General features: G+C 34.9%; 1 protein-coding gene and 1 pseudogene across 1 annotated transcript; both read right to left on the bottom strand.

Annotated features, from left to right (window-relative positions):
* Window positions 1–11812: 11812 nt before the first annotated feature.
* On the bottom strand, window positions 11813–14298 carry LOC120158552 (annotated as a pseudogene).
* Window positions 14299–16837: 2539 nt separating this feature from the next.
* LOC120158728 (geranylgeranyl diphosphate reductase, chloroplastic-like) lies at window positions 16838–19514 on the bottom strand. Its single transcript, XM_039169510.1, has 2 exons — window positions 18753–19514; window positions 16838–17680 (listed from the first exon to the last, which is right to left on the bottom strand). The coding sequence occupies exons 1-2, from the start codon at window positions 19434–19436 to the stop codon at window positions 16979–16981; spliced, it is 1386 nt and encodes a 461-aa protein (XP_039025441.1). The 5' UTR covers window positions 19437–19514; the 3' UTR covers window positions 16838–16978.
* Window positions 19515–20052: the final 538 nt, after the last annotated feature.

The raw sequence follows: 20052 nt of genomic DNA, 5'->3' as shown, positions 1-20052 counted from the left end.
ACCCCGGTGCTTTGGAATGAGACATGTTAAAAATCACCTGCCGAACTTCGTCATCTGTTATCAGATATAATAATAGGTTCCACGATTCCTCTGCACTGTTGGAAATTGCCCCCTAACATGATATGAATATCCCTCTTCTCTTCCGCTTGTGAACAAATCAGCATAGTATTTACACGCCATTTGTTGTAACTCGAGTGAAGAAGTAATCCAACGTCCATCCTCTCGCCTTAGCGTTGCGATTTTGTTACTTTGTTGTCAAATTTTTTTCGTCACATGAAAACGTTTCGTGTTTCGATCCCTATGAATCATCCACTCACATCGTGATTTTTACATATGAAGCCTTTCTTCCTGCTCTAGGATCGATTCCATTTCAATTTTCAATCTTCTTTTTAAATCAAAAAGAAAATCTAAATGTCTATGGAATAATAATCCCCGCTCAATTCCCCTAAGGCGTGCAATCAATATTTTTTTCCTTTTGCCTATTGTTCTAAATAGAAAACGGTTCAATTCCTTTAGCTTTGGTTTTAATTGGTTTAGTTGAGCCCAGATGTCATTGTCATCGTTCCATGCCTCTTGAATAAATTTACCAAACTCGGGGTGTTGCTACCACAAAAAAGAAATCGAAAAGGTTTGCGAAGGTGTGTCACCTCCTTTAGAAAAGTTCTTAGTAAAATTGGTCGGTGGTCGGACCCCATTCGATCAAAGGTAAAAGACTGTGAAGTTTGTGAACGAATTAAGCCAACTATCATTTCCTAAACAGCAATCAAGTCGTTGATGTAGCGTTCCCCACATCTAGATGTATGGTATTCCTCTTAACCCAACATCAAGTAATGCATTATCAAAGATAAAATTTGAGAAGCTCTTACTTATGCCATTTCTTCCGAGAGCACCCCCTATTCTTTCTCCTTGACTCAGGATCGCATTGAAATCTCTACCAAGTAACCACATATTCTATTTTCCCGGATTAAGTCACGCTAGTTGAGCCCATAAATGCTTCCTGACCGATATGTGGAGGTTTGCATAAACAATTGTAACGAACACTTGTAGCGGCAGGTCCTTGCCATTAATGGAGAAGTGAATGAATTGATTAGATAAATGCAAGATCTGGATTTGTAGTTTTTTTTCCATGGTAGTCAAATCCCTCCACCCAAATCCTTTACTACTACCTGAAATGAATTTGAAAACCCCAACTATTGTATAATTATGTCTGCCTTAGATTCGGTTACTCTCGTTTCCAATAACGCGAGAAACGAAGGGTTTTGATCCTTCATGATTTGCTTGAAATATCGGCGATAGACAGGGCTAGTCACAGCCTGATTATTCCAAAATAGACAATCAACCATAGTAAATGTTAATGTTTAGTTGTTTGTTCCTCGCCAGCTTCCAACGCTATCGAGATGACCTCATTTTCCTGTTCATTCATGTTCCTCGGAGTCTCTTTAGGGAAAATAATGGGAATATGCGAGGTTTTGTCCAGCTTAGTTATCGTCGTTTGTACCCAATCAGCAAGTTTTGGTCGACTTGACACGTTATATTGTAATGATTTCTTAACCCATAAACCTTTCGAGATATCATCTCTTTGCTATCTTTGTTGACCCAATTTTCTATTTGCGGTTCTTTTCCTTATATAGGGTTACTACTTATGTGAGTCCTTAATGATTGTAACAGAAGTATGTTGTCTCCCTCGTGCTCCTCCTTCTCAGATATGCACTTCGGATGTTTCACCCTCCACCAAAGTACTAACCTTAAAATGATGGCTTCCTTCATTCATAGACGGTCATGATTCCTTGTTTACATTCAACTTCACTCCTTCTCTAGCTTGAATGCCTCTTGTCAATAAGTCCTTGCCTCTATCCGAGTTCTCACTCCCAAAAATAAAATTACGGCGTAATATTTGTTGTGGTGAGTTGGCCAATGTAGAGATTGCCTTCTTTCTTATGTTTTTATGTGTGATCCTTGTACTTCCTGCTCTATCAATGGAGGCGGCCTCCTTTACCTCCTCAGGAGAGACAACTTGATCGTCTTCATTAATCGTTTCTAACACAGAAAAACGCAATGCATTTTCTTTTTCAACCCCTCGATTCATGCTCTTATCTACCTAGTCTTATGTTTTGGTCGTCTTCGACGATCCGTAACCATCATCCAAGGACCATACCTGTTTCCCCAATTTATATATCATAGTCTTCTCTGCTGGTTGTGGAGGAATATCTCCCTCTGTGTCAATTGTTTCTTTAGGTAATCCACAGGTCTCTTGTGAGTGGCCGTAGATGTCACACTTGAAACATATATTCTGCAAATCTTCATATTGTAATTGTTGAATAAAATTATCAATACCAATGTATGGAAGTAAGGGTTTATGAAGGTCCATTGTTATAGTCAATCTTGCAAATTTACCGCTTTCACCTTCTGTCGTATTGTGTTCAATCTTGATTACCTTGCTCAGTTCAACCGCAAGAAATCGGAACAAGGATTTCGGATAATTACAATACGGTAGTCCTTGCAATCTTACCCACACTCTGACTTTTGATGGGTGGTTTTCCGATGTTGTGAAGTCCCTACTGTAAGGTTGCACGGTGAGGTAACTTCCAAAAATCATCCGCGGGCCATCCGTGAGTACCTTCACATAATCATCCTTGTTTTTAAAAACGAACTAAATAATAATTATTTTCTAAATCAACCAGCTAAAATTGACCCTGGGATTGCCTTAGAACATTAGTTTTATTCCAGAGTGCCCTATATTCAATAGATTTCCCCCGCGATCGTACAATTATAGTTTATCACATGTTGTAGTCAATCGAAACATGTACCTTATTTCAATTAAAAAAAATGCAAGATTCGTTATTTGATTTTAAATAAGTGTGATTCTCTATTGATTAAAAGTAGAAAACGTTATACGTTTCAATTGTTAGTCGTTCTGGTAACCTATATTGCATTTCGAATTCTCTAAAATTTTCCTAGGGGATTTTTGGTTTTAAAGATATTTGTGTACATGATTCAAGATTTCTTTGAAATTATTTATATAATTTTTAATATAATTGAACTTTTTTATATAAATCGAACTAGTTTTATTTTTTATTTTTAAAAAGATAAAATCTAACATTACAATTAACATATAATTAGGACATGTCCTTGTAATTATTAAAGGAAGAAGCTAGCTACCTGATATCATATAAGGACCTTACAAAGAAAATATTAAAAATTCATTTAAAAACTTGAACAAAAGATAGACACAAACATATATGACTACATTAGCAACCGAACCACAACATAAAATTAAACAATTGAAAGACCATTGATAATCGTAAACTAGAGCCGAGTATCGTGAGAAAACAATCTCCGAACGTAAATTGATTCAAATCCAATATGATGGTCCAAAGTAAGGAAGATCAATATGATAATAAATAAGTGTCATATTGATTAATCGATGTGTCGTCAAATCCAACCCTGAGAAATTTTAATGAAAAAAATGGTCAAATGATCGAGAAAGTGTAAAAAAATAGGAAAAATGTATCACAAATATAGACGAAGGCGTACAATAGAGACAGAGTTATTAAAAATTAAAAAGCAAAAGAAAGAAAAAAATAAGGTGTGGTATAATAAAATAGAAAAAAATATGAAATACAAGCTATCGATGACCAACACCAAGGTTAGTATTATCGCCTGTCAAACAAACATAAGAAGAAGAAGAAGTAAGCAAGCAACTAGAGAATTTTTTTTAAAAAAAAAAGATTTTGCGTTAAAATTAAATAAAAATAATTTAATACATAATTATTTTTATTTTAATATATAATTATACATAATACACTGGCCCAAACCAAACGATTTCAGTGGTTAAATAGATGGTTGTTATCCTTACAGATCTCGGGTTCGAGCACCAATGACTACAAGAGATTTAAACGTTCATCGTCAAATAGTTGTAGGTCTTTAGAACAGATATTACTACTTGTAATTACTTTAGATTAATAAAAAAAACCTTAACGCTTATTAATATTACTCCTTGTGTACAAAGTATTAAGAATTTAAAATGAAATAATCTCTATGTTTACTTTCCACTTTTTGTTTCCCTCATCCATAAATCCCTACAGGAAAATACCATGATAATTTCTCCTCCACATAAGATTTTTTGTAATTTGTATGGTAATTCTATTCAGATTAATGACGTGAAAAATAATAAGAAATAACTAAATTGTTAACTAATTATATTAAGTGTTGATTTGGACTAAGAAAATCCAAAGAGAAACATATAAGGACTAATTCATGCCTTAAAACTTTTGTAAATAATACATCTGATAATATTATCTTGGATCCATTTACAGATTAGATCCACCTTATTTAAAAAAATCAGTCTATCATTAACCTAATCATTAAAATGACATGATTTAAAAAATATAATACAAATCTTGTTAGAAAATACAATAAAATAATAAATAAATAATCTTTAAATAATAAAACAAAATCATAAAATTAAAATTCCTATAAAATTCTCTAATATCGTTCTTGAAAAAATTTTCTGGTTTCGTTTTCAATTAAAAAAAAAAAGAACAAGAAGCAAGCTACTAGAGGAATCAGCTAAATGATTACAATTTTTATTTTTTTACAGATCTGATTTTATGCATTTTTTAATTTCTAATAAATAAATAATATATAAGTTCAATTTTAATGAATATATAAATTTAAAACATATATTTTGGGATATGAATTTTTAATTTTTTATTTTTTATTCTCACTGAATTTTAAAAATTTTCATTTTAACAATTGAAGTTTATACATAAAACTTTTATGATCACTCTGTGATTAACTTTGTAACCACGTATTGGCATGGCCTAATAAAAATAACTTTTCATAAATTTCATTGTCTTCTTGCCATTTTGAGGTGTCACTTGAATGAGAAGATGAAAAAGAATGACGAGCAGAACAGACACGACAAATCAAATACAAGGAAAGCCTAAAGTTTAAACCATAAACCATAAACCCTGTTAATTCGAAATGTATAATTTTTATGTTTTACAGTGTTATATTGTTGTTTCCTCACATATCTATCTTTTCGTTGAACAATGTGAACACGGTGCTTTGCCATCATCAATTGAATTAGGCTTGTATACGAATTGAACGAACACTAGCAAATGTATGCTCATATTCGTTTGTTTAATTTTAATCGAACAATCAAACCAATAAAATTTATTATTTGTCTTCGTTCATTAATGATTATAGTTTATTCATGTTTATTCACATTCGTTCGTTAAAATAATAAACAAACACAAATGAACAAATATAAAATTAATTGGATTTATATTTGAGAAAAGTTTTTTCTTTCTAAATAATTTTTGTGGTTTTTTGTAAAAAAATAATTTTACGGTTTATATTTTCTTTAAATTATTTGAGTATTATTTTATTTGGGTTTGAATTAATTGGGTTTTAAAATATTAATGGGTTTAAGCTTAAAATTTATGAATTCTTAATATTTTAAATGAGTCAGAAATTGGGTTGAATATAAACGAGCGAACATAAATAAATATAAATGAATGAACATAAACGAACATATTACCAAACATTTACGAACGAATCATTTGTTCGTGTTCATTCAATTTACTAAACGAATATGAAATCTTATTCATGTTCGTTCATTTAATAAATAAACAAACTTCTCACCGAACAGTTCGTTGAACGTACCATTCGTTTGTTGCGATTATGAAACTTTGTTTGTATTAGTTATTTTATAGAAGCTATTTTATTGCTTGCTTTGACCCTTAATTAACAAGACATCATTTGATTATAAATAAGGTAAGCTCATCGTTGCCAAAAATTAGAAAAAAAAATGATACACAATGAGACTGGACCTCAAGCACTAGGCTGCTTAATCCCTTTTGTCTGTAAAACCATGAGTCCTACTCGACCTTAGCTTACCTTACCCCCTAGTTGTTTTATTATACTATTATTGTTGTTGTTTTCCAGCATTTTTATTCATAGATTACTACAACTTCTTTTTCTGTGGGCTATGTTTCTTTTTAAAAGCAACCAAGATTTGTAGGTCACTGTCTTTTGTTTTAAACAGAAAATGAACAAATTTAAAGTTGGGTCCTTCATGTTTCTCCTGTTTTAGGATATATCACCCACTTATTCCTTTTAAGTCATTTAGGTACCTTTGTCAACAAAAATACTTTTGCTTCTCATCCAGGATTCTTTTTTGGTTCTTAACGCTATGATGTAACCAAAGACGAACGTAAGAGAGAAGAACATCTAAAATTTTAAGATAGAATGAATTTATAAAATTTCGAATAGGACGAAAATAAATTTTTAACCAAAACATATAAAAAATCTAAAAATATATATTAATTTTAAATTTTCAGAAATGAAAACTACCCCATCCGCCCCTGACCCATCTCTGGATGTACTTGCTATTCCATTGTTTGTATTATTTGTGAAGCCTAAAATTGGAAGTGATGATGATATGAAGCGACATAGACGTTTAATTTAATATTTTTTAACGAGTTTAAGACTAAAGTTTCAATATCAACATCTACCTTTTTCCATAACGCATAACGATTTGCAAGGAAAAAAAAGAATGAAGGCATAAAGGAAGGGCGGTGGTCAATCAGGAACAGATACAAGTCGAGGAATATCCCAAACGATCTTGTGAACCCAAATGCGCACACTTATTGAAAATTGATCTCTGCAAGTTTCATCATCCACTTCTAAAGCTTATCTTCATCCATGCATGCCTCTGCCTGTAAATCCCCATAATCTTCTATTCATATAGGAAAAAAGAAGTTTCTATAAGCAATGAAATCGGTTATTTTGGGTCGATAATTGCTTTCAAAATCAGTACATCAGTCCATCCTTTTCAAGTCATTTGTTTGCCTAACATTTGTTATAATTGTGCAGGATAGTAGAATATGTTGAAATTATGAAAAATCTGAGATCCGCAAGTGTGGAATTCTGACAAAAATTTGGTCGAATGAGATAAAACAGTAAATATCTTAAATAAGATTAGGAATTCAAATCTTGGTATAAGAGGTTCACCCTGTTGTGGGAGCAGCAGATTAAAGTAAATGAGATAATTTAGAAGGAATATATCATATTATTCATGGTGCAAAACAACCTCTTTAAATAGGTTATACAACTAACAAAACAAGCAAAAAATATGAAACTTACTCCTAAAATCATAGAAAGCATAACAACTTAAAATAACAACTCCCTATAGACTAGACCCATAATAAATACTGAAAAGTCTAACAAATCCTCCCTTAAACTAATATTAATTTCTAATATCAGTTTAAACTAAGAAATCTTTATGCCTTTCTAACTCCCTGCATTTGTCACCTTACAAACTCAAAGCATTTGTCGTAGCTTCTGAAATGTTGCAAGCTTGAGGGCCTTTGTAAATATATCTGCGATTTGATCCTCACTTCTGCAATATACCATATCAATCTCTTTATAATTCACACGATCTCTCAAGAAATGATATTGGACGTCAATATACTTGCTTTGCCCGTGCAAAATAGGATTCTTAGATAGTTTTATGGTTGAACTATTTTCACAGTAGATAATAGTAGGCCCCTTTTGCTTGAAATGAGCCTCCTCAAGAAACTTTCTCATCCAAATGGCTTGACATACACATGCTGATGCAGCTACAAGTTCCGCTTCGGTCGTTGATAAAGTGACAATCAGTTGCTTTCGTGACGACCATGAAACAGCTCCCGACCCTAACATAAAAACGTAACCAGATGTACTTTTTCTATCATCTTGGTCTCCTGCATAGTCACTATCCGTAAACCCAATCAAGTTTGATTTTTCTCCCTTCTTGTACAAAATTCCATAGTCGATTGTACCTTGCAAATATCTAAGGATTCTTTTTGTTGGTTGAAGATGCATTTCCTTTGGACGTTCCATGAATTTGCAAATAGCATTTACAACATATGTTATATCTGGCCTAGTCGTAGTGAGATACATCAGACTCCCCACGATTTGCTTGTACAAAGTATTGTTGACAACTCTTCCATTATCATCTTTGACCAACTTTAAACTTGTCTCTGTTGGTGTACCAACCAACCGGATTGCAGTCTGCCATTTGAAAATTCTTTAGAATCTATTGCACATATTTTCTTTGAGAAATAAAAATACATGCATCTGATTGTGCAACATCTACACCCAGAAAATAACGCATTCTTCCAAGATCTGACATGTCAAATTCAGTCATCATGGATTTTTTTAAATTTATCAAACATCGTCTGATCATTCCCGGTAAATAACAAATCATCAACATACAAGCAGACCATCAACAATTTTTCACCATTTTCCTTTTTCACAAAAAAAGGTATGCTCATAAGGATACTTTTGAAAACCATTTTGGAGAAAATAAGCTTCGATACGACTATACCAAGCTCGAGAGGCTTGTTTAAGTCTGTACAAAGCTTTTTTTAATTTATACACTTTATGCTCTTCTCCAAACTTAATATAGCCAGGAGGTTGGTTAACAGATACCTGTTCACTCAAGTCTCCATGCAAAAATGACGACTTGACGTCTAGTTTAAAAATTGGCCAAGAATTTTGAGTAGTCAATGCAATAACCAATTTGATTGTGTCATGCCTAGCAACTGGAGCGAATACCTCATTGTAATCAATGTCGAACTCTTAACTATAACCTTTCGCTACCAAGCGTGCTTTGCATTTGTCAACTTCACCTGTTTCCTTCAGTTTCGTCTTATAAACCCACTTCATATCAATGGTTTTATGTCCATTTGGAAGCTCAGTTAACTCCCATGTTTTGTTCCTTTCAATGGCTGCAATTTCATCATCCATTTTGATTGTTTAATCGCCTCTTCAAAAAAGAAAGGATCATAATATGAAAAAAGAGCAAAATAAGTTAATGGGTCCTCAGATTGATCAATTCCTTGAACTTCATAATCTCTCATCCAGGCAGGTTTTCTTCTTATACGTGGTGTTGTTGACTCTGTTGCAACTTCAAGTGAGTTTTGAATTGTTTCTTGTTGCTCATTAGGTGGCTGCGAAGTATCTTCAACGTGTGACTCTCCATCAAAATCTGTTGTAATATTCCTTTGCATTACTGGTGTTTCCCAACACTAGAACTTTGCTTCATCAAAAATCACATCACGACTGATGACAATTTTCTTAGTACTAGGATTATACAACTTGAATGCTTTAGTACATTCACTAACACCAAGAAAGATGCATTTTCTCCTTTGTCTTCTAACTTCTTTCTTTTTTGATCAGGGGCATGTGCATAAGCAATACACCCAAAGATTCTGAAATGGCTAACATCGGGTCTCCTTCCGCTCCATGCTTCTCCCGGTGTCATAATTCGAACAACAAAAGTTGGACTCCTATTTAGAATGTGAATGCTCCAGTTGACAGCTTCTGGCCAAAACGTCTTAGGAACTTTGCTTCATTGCAATAAACTTCGCACCATGTTGAAAATGGTTCGATTCTTTCTTTTGGATACACCATTCTTCGGAGGTGTGTAGGTTGCTGTTAATTGCCTTTTAATTCCATGCTCTTCACAAAATCGAGTGAAATCATGCGAATTATATTCTCCTCCGCGATCAGTCTGCAACACTTGTATAGAAGGCCCTGTTTTTTTCTCAACTATTGCTTTAAATCTTTTAAAAGCAGTTAAAGCTTCAGATTTTTCCTGAAAAAAATCAACCCAATTTTTTCGACTCAAATCATCTATAAAGGTGATAAGATAGCATTTACCTCCATTAGAAATGGGATTAATTGGCCCACAAATATTAGAGTGCACTATCTCCAATAGGTTTCTTGCTCTTTCATATTTTCCTTTTGGAAATGGTTCTCGGTGCTGCTTACTGAGCACACATTCCAAGCAAACCTTTGTAAGACAAGAGAACTATGGGAGGCCAACTACCATGTTTTTCCGTTTAAGCGTTTGTAAGCCTCCAAAATCGAGATGATCAAACGAAAATGTCATAGCTACATTTAATCAGATAAGCTTGCTGCAAAACAAGACTGAGTAGAATGATTGAGGTGGAGAGGAAACATTCGATTTGCTGTCATAGCTACTTGAGCAATTAATCCTGATTTTCCATCCTGAACTTGACACATCCCATTTTTAATTTTGATCTCGTAACCCTTCTCTTGCAATTGATCAATACTTAACAAATTGGTCTTTAAATCTGGGACATAAAGGACATCAAGCATAGTTTGAGTAACATTAGATTTATTTAGAATTGTTACCTGTCCTTTTCCCATCACAGAGATCTTAGTATTGTTGTCAAACTTCACATTATCTCTAAATGATTCATCAAGAGTCGAAAAAATTCTCTTATCTCCACTCATGTGATTGATGCATCCGGTGTCTAAATACCACAAATGCTTATTGGTAGGTTCTTTTGCATGACATACCATCAACAACGATATATCTTCATCTTGCTCTTCTTCATTTCCAATAAAATTGGATTCTTCCCCATGTGCACCTGAGAAAGTGGTTCGACACTCTGATTTGTAATGACCATACTTGTGACAACGATAGCATTCAACATTTGATTTGTCTGCTGGTTGTGTTTGATAACTGTCATATCTTCTCAATCTTTCATGAGATTGGTTTCCTGAATTCTGTCGATGACCATAGTTTCCTCTACCTCGACTTTTGTTGCGACCTCTACCTCGGCCTCTGTCATTGTGGCCATTTGATTTGCGTCCTCCATTGCCTTTAATCGAATGATCTGACGAAACTTTCAATTCTAATTCTGCATTATCTTGCTGCACCAATTTTCCTTCATGAACCAACAATGAATCTTGCAATTTATCAATGGACAAAAGATCAAGATCTTTTGACTCCTCAATGGAACATACCACATAATTGAACTTTGGTGTCAAAGAGCGGAGAATTTTTTCAACTACAACCACATCCTCTATTTTCTCGCCAAATGTTCTCATCTTACTGATGATAACCATCGTCCTTGAGAAGAAGTCCAAAATGGTCTCCCCATATTGCATTCGATGAAGTTCAAACTCTGAGCAAAGTGCCTGAAGTTGCTGCCTCCTTGCTCTGGTTGATCCCTGGAATTTCTTTTTCATCGAATCCCAAATATCCTTTGACGTATCTTTGTAAAGGATAGTTTCCAATGTTGAACGATCAATCGCTTGAAAGAGATAATTCTTTGCCTTAAGATCTTACAATTTCAAAGCGTCAATTTCTAATCGTTGTGCATCCGTTGCTGATGTGCCCGACTCCGGTATTCCCATAGAGACGACTTGCCAATACTTCTTGAATCTGAGAAAATTTTCCATCAACATGCTCCAATGATCGTAGTGACCATTAAAGCGAGGAATTGATGGTTGTACAAAACTATCAGAGGCCATTTTGTTAAATAAAGGAGGGGAAAAAAGAATTGTTATTTTATCGCTAATTAAGCCTGGCTCTTGACGCCACTATTGTGGGAGCAACATATTAAAGTAAATGAGATAATTTAGAAGGAATATATCATATTATTCGTGGTGCAAAACAACCGCTTTAAATAGGCTATACAACTAACAAAACAAGCAAAAAATATGCAACTTATTCCTAAAATCATGGAAAGCATAACAACTTAAAATAACAACTCCCTATAGACTAGGTCCATAATAAATACTGAAAAGTCTAACACACCCCTATAATGGATCTCTAATCAGCTATGAATGGTTGAACAAAAACACTAGCAAATAAAGATAACATCCATAAAAGTCTAGAAGTTAAGCACAGTTTACATCTCTGCGAGATGAGTAAAAATAAGCATAAGAATATGAAACAAACCAAAAGCCCAACGTAGGGGCATCAACAAAATAACAAACTTAATATGAAACACTCCTTATTTCTGGAAAGTATAAACAGCTGCAAATAACCACAGACATGAAGTACCAGTTTTTAATACATGCAGGGCCCTGGTCGTAGAAAATAGGAAGCTCCCATGGAATCTCCAGCAAGTTTTAAGATATCTTCCCAGCTAAGCCTCTACACATTTTAGCCATTCATCATTCTTTCCGGCAACATCACCGCATAAACATTGTATGGGCATCAAGTATGGGATGAAAAATGGGTAAAAAGGGCATTGTAGAAATGGAACTCTTCAAAACCCAAATCTTAATTAGATGCTTGGAGAACTTTGGGGGCATTCTAAGGAGCAGCGGTATCCACGACAGCTCGAGCGCTGGTGCAGGCTCTGCTCTTGACCCCATTATTCTGCACCATCAATGGGGTTGAGTTGATTGATTGCTATTCAGAATCATCGTATACTTCCGCGTCAGATAATTCATCAAATGATCTCATGTCCAGTTGGTATCGAAGGATGCCACCAATACCACCAAACCCACGGCAAAACTGAGAACCCTCCTGTGATTTGTTTGTAACAAACTCAAGACTACAACCAAACCGCCTGTATTCATTAGCAAACCACTCTAAAAGCGACATCTTCTCTATAACCTCCAGATCAGTGGAAGTGGATGGATCACGGAAGTTGTTCTCATTAGCTTCCTGCTCCTTGTTCAAATGTTTTATGAAAACTTCAACAGTAGTGCTATTCTTCAGCTGATACCTATTTATGTCCAGATTTTCCCACACTATAAGTATCTCGACAGCTCCCATCTCCAATGCCTTCAGTGTGTCATCAACACCGAAAACATACTTCCCGGTATCTTGACTAATCTCCTCAAAGTATTTCCCTATCAAGCGCTTCTCCTGTATGAATTTCACATTTGACAGAATTTCTGAGGAAAGCTCAATTGCTTGGTTGAAACCACTCTCCTCCATAAGAGACATCAACCACGTTCAGAATCTTAGCCTGAAGCCGCTGATCAAACATATCCGACTGACTCAGCTCAGTTTTGAAGTCAGCTGAACCAGCAAGTATTAATCCAGATACATTAGGCTGGCTCGTGGCAGGATTGATAAAAAATTGTGTGGCAAGTTCAGCAGTCTTCCTCACATAGTTGTGGCGTTTTTCCATTCGAAGCCGAGCAAAACGAAGGGCAGATTGTCCTCCTCTACCATGCTTCTTCGGAAGATCGACGCTGAACTTGTGAAGTACCTCTCTGGAATTACCACTCAATGTCCCAAAAAGAGTCCCATTACCATCCATCACAATGAAACCAAACTTATAGTCCGACTCCAAAAGTTCATTCAGTGCTTCTGTGTGAAACTTGTTGTCACAAAGATAAAGTGAAGCATTTATAGGCCTGAAAGGCTCAAAATCGATCGTGACTTTTTTTTCCTTCCCATCTTCAGTCACAATTGTTCCTGTGTAGAGCACCAGACCATTGGGAGGAACCTTACTATAAAGTTTGAGCCTTTGCTGAGCAGATGTGATTGCACCTAACACGGATTGACGGTTGACTCTGCTTTTGATGTTCGAAGCAGTCCCGAATTCATCTCCCAGCATCTTGGTAACCCTTGAAATCTGATCACGTGGAGGCATTATGAGTGATATCATGCTCGTGCCGTTGCCTCTAGCAGCTTCAAGTGCTTTAATCAGCTTCTTGATCTTCCATATCTCAATATTTTTGTCACTCTCGTGACCGTCAGCCATCACTAGATGAAGTAGAATCCAAGAAAGCAGCAGGCTACAAGATTATTCCGAACTATAACTCAAATCAAAACTATTCAAATCTAGAACAAAGGGAAATCAATTACAAAATGAATCATTCAAATGTCAACTTTATCAAATAAAAGATCTAAACAAATCAAATCATAATAACCATCATATATAGGTAAAAACCAAACACCAATAAATTATGGATATGCCTTCACTTGTAACATGTCTAAGTTATTTATACAAAATTATCTTAAAATAATTGAAACAAATTATTATTGGATGATGCACTAATTCTTCAAAGAGCCATCAAAATCAACAACTTTAAATAAACAAATAGACATCAAAACTAAGAACAAAGATGTTGAATAATCCACAAATACTTTGGTAAGATAACTAAAAGTGCCAATTAAAAATTATCAAAAAATGAAAACATCCCAACATAATTATTTTAATATATTCTGATTACAATATCAGATAAAATGATATAATAAGTTCATGATATCATGTTTCATCCCAAAAAAGGAGAAGAAATCAACAGATAAAGGTAACCACAAAATTACATAAGAAAAAAGGACGAAATTCAAACCGTATCGATTTCTAAGATTTCTTTGACCATCAAAATAGAAATAACATGAGTATCCAACTTAATCGAACAAGTAAAAATAAATAAATACGAAAATAGAAAAGAAAAAAATGAACCTGCAAATTTGCAAGCTTGGTTGGGAACCTATCGAAGCCGATAACAATAATATTCTAATCCGCAGAGCTACGCAAGTTTCAATATATAGTCGCACAGCTGGCCCTAGAGCCTCGATGGATAGAAATGTAATTTTTTATCGGGTAAATTACAAATTGCATCACTAAATTTTATTCTCTCTTATTTTGCTTATTAAATTTTAAAGGTTTTCAATTTCCTCATTAAACTTAATATATTTATTTTTTTAGTCACTCTGTCTCTAAATAGCTAACGGCGTCAAATCGAAACCGTTTTAGGAAAACAAAATTTTACCAAAACGACATCATTTTATATCTATATAAAATCCTATTTATAACGTAGTTAGTGAGGAAACGGTTGAGTGACCAAAAACTCAATGTATTAAGTTTAATGAGGAAATTGAAAAGATTTAGAGTATAGTGAGTGAATAGGATACAAAGTAAAGTTCAGTTACCAAATTTTTAATTTACCCTTTTATATTTTACAATCAAAAAATTTGCATAATTATAAGTGTAAAATATATTCATGGTCCCTAGACTATAAAGTATTATTTTCTTAGTCTCTTGACTATTAAAAATTATAAGATGATCCTTTACTTATAGAGCACTACTTTTTTTGTCCTCCAACTATTACAAATTACAAAAATAATCATTTGACTATTCATACATTTCAAACTCGTCCTTTTCCATTAAAAAATTTACGGTCATCTAAGATGGACGTTAACTTATTGACTGAGATATGATAAAATCTAATCCCAAAATCATTTTAGTTGTATTTTGTGGATCAAATCTCCATTTACATTATATCTTCGAGCTAGTACTTGAAACATTATACTGACAAACCAGTGCTTGAAAGAAACATCGGTGCTTATAGACATTATTAAAATATAATTTTATCATATCTCAGTTAGCAAGTTAACGTCTAGCTCAGACATGTGTCACTTTTTAACATAAAATAACGATTTTGGAGCATATGGATAATCGAGTAACCATTTTGTAACTTTTAATAGTCGATGACTCAATAAAACAACGTATTATAATCGGTGATCATTTTGTAATTTTTAATAGCTAGTGTACTAAAAAAACAATGTCCTATAGTCGGAAGATCACATATGCTATTTACTTGTTATAAAAGTACTCTCAACATTTGCAGAAATGATCACTTTATCTCCTATTTTATCTTGGGTATTTTAGTCCTTGAAGTTTCTTCAAGTGTACAGACGGTGTAGTTGTTCTTATTATAATTATCATCCATCATAATAGTCTGTGTCATTTTCCGTGGTATGGTTCTGCTGTATAGATTTAAGATGAACAATGTTGATTTTTATTTGTGCTTGAATCACAAAATCAACATCTCGATAGGAAGATTAAACTCCTTTTTTACATTAAAATCTTCAATATTCTAGAGAGGCACTTATTTTGTTCTATAGCTTAGCCTCTATTCTACCCATTGTTGCCATCCATCCTTTGAAACCATCTTTGAAAATTCTTTGTGCCTGCCTGTTTGGGTGAAATCGTTGTGGTGTGGTTCTGATTATCAATTTATCATGAAGCCAAGAAAATCAAAGAACGATAATTGAAGAAAATAAAAACAGAGATTAAAAGAATAGAAGATTTAGAAAAGGAAACGAGATTTCCGGAAAGATAACTTAATTCAATATAGTGATAATTTAAATTCAGTACCAGGTATTATATTTGTACATGCACCCTATTACAGCTGTAATGTGTACTAACAAAACAATCATCTAACGATAATCTAATGACTCATGCATGTCCTTTAGGTTGATATAATGTTTAGCTCATTTACTTCATCACCCCACTTCTGTTCTTTTCCATTTGTATTTGGGTTGGTCCATCAATTATAATTGTTAGTGGCCTGATCCGAACTTGACCAACATTCTGGTTACAGGTAAGTCTCGTCGATTTCCCCTTCTTTTTTTTTCATTCTCGTCTTCAATTATCAATTCACTCCAAGTTCTTAACCCTTGATTTGTCCCCATTTTCTCCTCTCCCAGCTTCGACCATAGAGAAACTTTGTATTCTTAGCGCAATGTGGGTGCCCACATCACTACCAATATTATGTGACCCAGGATGTAAATTAGTCTGTTGTTGGAAATGGCCTTGTCATAGTAAGCATGTATTACGGCAGAAGAGCTACAGGAGTTCAACGGAAGGGGAAGGCGGCGACGGCAGCGATAACATATCAAAATTAATTGTCACTTTATTAGAGAAAAGATACAAGAATTAATCCATGCAGTACATGTAGCATCAATTGAACATCTTGAAGACATCATCACAAAGGGTCTTGTATCACGACAGCATGATTATTTAGTTTCTAAGTTGGGTTTTAGAACTGTTTTTTACATTTTCAACTTGAGGGGAGTGTTAGAATTAGTTATTGCTGAGATTTAGTTAATCATTAGAGTTAGAGTTTGCATGTTACAAGTAATTGGCTATTCATTACTTGTATAAATACTTGGAGCTATTGATTAATAATATATGGTGGAGTACCTTTACTGTGTAAATTTTTACAAAAAGAAATTATCATATAAATTTTCATGGCATTGGCATACAATATATTCTGAACATAGTAATAAATTAAAGTGCAACTTCATCTTCTAAATACAAACATAATATAATCTCTCCCTGGAGCAAGAATTAAACGTCATTCTCAAAAGGTTTAACTTAACAGAAATAACCGAAACTAGTGATAATTTATCTCATACATTTAACCTTTCCATTTCCTTCCTAAGTGCATTGGCTCTCACCAAGCTCCCGATGGTATTCACTGCCAACTTGAGATCATCCAATGGGTTTCCGGGCGCCACCGTCTTGTACAAGTAACTGTCAAATGTCATCTTCTGAACGTACTCGTCAGCACACATCTCCACGAAAGCTTCCCTAGCCGGATTCGATCTGTAGAACACCTTCTGCAAGACATCTAATACCTTGTATGTTGGCCAGTATGTCTTGTCCCACTTCTCCAAGTACTTCCTCAAGTCCCCTTCATCTACCATCTTCTTCCCATTTTGTGACCCCTCGATGATGGCCTCCGCACACATTCTCCCGCTCTTGGCTGCAAAGTAGATGCCTTCACCCGAGCATTTCGTCACATATCCAGCAGCATCTCCAACTAAGGCTACTCTCCCGGATAACCTGCGTGGACGAGGATGCTCCGGGATTGGGTGTGCCTCGACTCGTATAATCTTACCTCCAAGGATCTTGTCCTTTGCTCTGTTTCTAGTGGCTAGCTGGAACTTCTTGATGTCACTCTTGTGAGTCACCGTGCCGGTTCCCACTGCAACATGATCACATTTGGGGAAAACCCAACCGTAGAAATCCGGCGAGACATCATCTCCAACGTACATTTCGGCAAGATTCTCGTAGTACACCATTTTGTCATCCGGGATTTTGATTCTCTCCTGCAATCACAATGAGGTTTCATGAATGTAGGAGAAATTGAACATCATATAAAAATGATTGAAAGTGTACCGAACACATGTTCTTCACTTAACCATATATTTAACTGCATATATTAGTGTTTTTCTATAATTATAATGCACAACAAACAATCCTGCAAAAAGAAGCCCCATAATGAACGATTTTGAGCGTAATCATTTATTGAAATACTACAACTAAAGTAAAACACCCATTTTCTAACAACTTTTTCAGACTTCACCTTGCACATGAACTATTTTGAGATTTGTCAAACCCTTTTTCAAACTAAAGAGATATATCAAATATACTACTCCACACACACACACACACACGTATATATATAAAAAATAAACATTCCAATAATCAGGATAGGTACATAGTATAAATTGCTTGCGGCCGCAATACAGTGTAACTAGACATGCACCAAGTCGGTTAATAAATCGATCTAGCCAAAAAACCAGATTTTAAAAAAACCGATTCGGATCCTAACCGGTTTCGGTTTGAAAAAAACTGATTTTTAAAAAAAAACCGGATATAAAAAAACCAGTGGTGTATTTAGAAAAAAAGGTCAAAAAACCTCCTAAAGGCTATATTAACGGCTAGTTTTTAAAACCCAGACCGAATTTTTTTCGGATAAAAAAACGGTTTTTATCCGTTTTTTTCAAACCGGTTTTTAATCAGGTAAAAAATTCGATCGTCCAATTTTTTCCCAAACCTGTTATACTATCTGGATTTTGTGAGCACCTCTAATTATAACTACCGTAATGTATTTCAAGATCAAGTCGATACAGCAAACCACAATATTAAATCATAGTTATTTTTATGAAATAAATCACTTTGTAAGGTAAAGTCCGTAACATTCACAGAAGGGATACCGTAGCCGTAGCCGTAGCCGCAATTTAGTATTATGGTTAGATTTTGCAGGTCCAATCACCCATGTTATGTGAATGGATGTTCAATTATGACCCTAACTTCTATCAATTCATCCATGGATTCTCTGCTAAAATAAGCAATTGAACAACAAATAACTCAAAAAAGGGTAAAAAAAGTGTATACCTGAAATGCAATGGCATACTCATAATCTCCGGCATTAATGGCTTTAGCAACACGAGAGTTAGCCCCATCAGCTCCGATCACAGCATCGACTTCCAAAGTAGATTTAGATCCCGTAGCTCCCACCTTGCCGTCGTACTCGGTGTAATGCAGAACATAAGGCTCATCCCAACTCTTGGGCATATCCATCTTCAAGAACAGCCCATTTATAACGTTAGCGCCGTTCTCCTTAGCTCTGTCTCTCAGATGAGCGTCCAACACTTCTCTCCTCACCATCCCGATGTACTCGTGGGGTTTCAGCGTTTGCCCGATGTCGACGGCGATGTTGGAAGGAGAAATCATCTTCATCTTGGTGACTCGCCGGTCGATGATGTCCAATGGCAGGTCGAACTCACCCACCATGCAAAGCGGGATGGCTCCACCGCAGGGCTTGCAGTTGTCGAGTTTGCGTTCGATTAGGAACGTCTCGATGCCGCCCTTTGCCAGAGTTTCGGCGGCCGAGCCTCCTGCCGGGCCACCCCCTATGATGGCTACTCTGAGGTTGCGGTTGCTTAGTTTTGGAGACCTCTTGGCGGCTGACACGTGGAATTTGACGACGGGTTTGGTGAGAGTGGCGGTAGGATTGGGGCAGGGAACGGCGGAGCTACGGCGGAGGCCGGTGAAGGGTTTGAAAGCAATGGAGCTCATTTTTCTTTTTATGAGAAATGCCAGCAACTAACCAAGCGAAGTTAAGAGTGTTTTCTGATTTTGCAGTAGAAGGGTGGATATGGTTTGAGGTTATGAGCGGGAAATGATCGTTGGATTCGGAGAATAGACAGTGAGGATTGGATTCTGGATCATGAAGGGATAGATTTCGATTTCTGTGCTGAAATTAATTTCATTGGAGATTCGATGACTTTTATGGCCAATCTTGTGCCACGTTACGGACCCAGCTTTGTTTCATAAAACCAGAAAACAAATCAGGGAGTTTGGCTCATATTAATTTGAAAAAATTATATTTTATATGTAATTAATATTATTAATATAAAATTAAGTATTTGAAGTTAATTTTAGTTGTTCAAAAAAATTATCCAAAGTACGTTTTGTATTTTGTTTTCTTAAGTGTTTATATCGTAATTAAAAAAATCATGTTATTTAATTATAAAATTAAAAAATATTTTAAAAAAACTAATTTCCTAAAAAACTCTAAGGGAACATTTTGTTTACAGAAATGATTATTACGAAGGATTAATCTTTTTCAGAATTTTATTATCGCGTTTAGTTCACGAAAAATATCATTATCATATAATAATCTATTACTTTT

This window comes from Hibiscus syriacus, unplaced genomic scaffold (assembly GCF_006381635.1).
Source record: "Hibiscus syriacus cultivar Baekdansim isolate YM2019G1 unplaced genomic scaffold, ASM638163v2 tig00111330_pilon, whole genome shotgun sequence".
Lineage (NCBI taxonomy): Eukaryota > Viridiplantae > Streptophyta > Magnoliopsida > Malvales > Malvaceae > Hibiscus > Hibiscus syriacus.
Note: the sequence above shows the minus strand (reverse complement) of the source record. Positions and strands in the feature narration are given on the sequence as shown.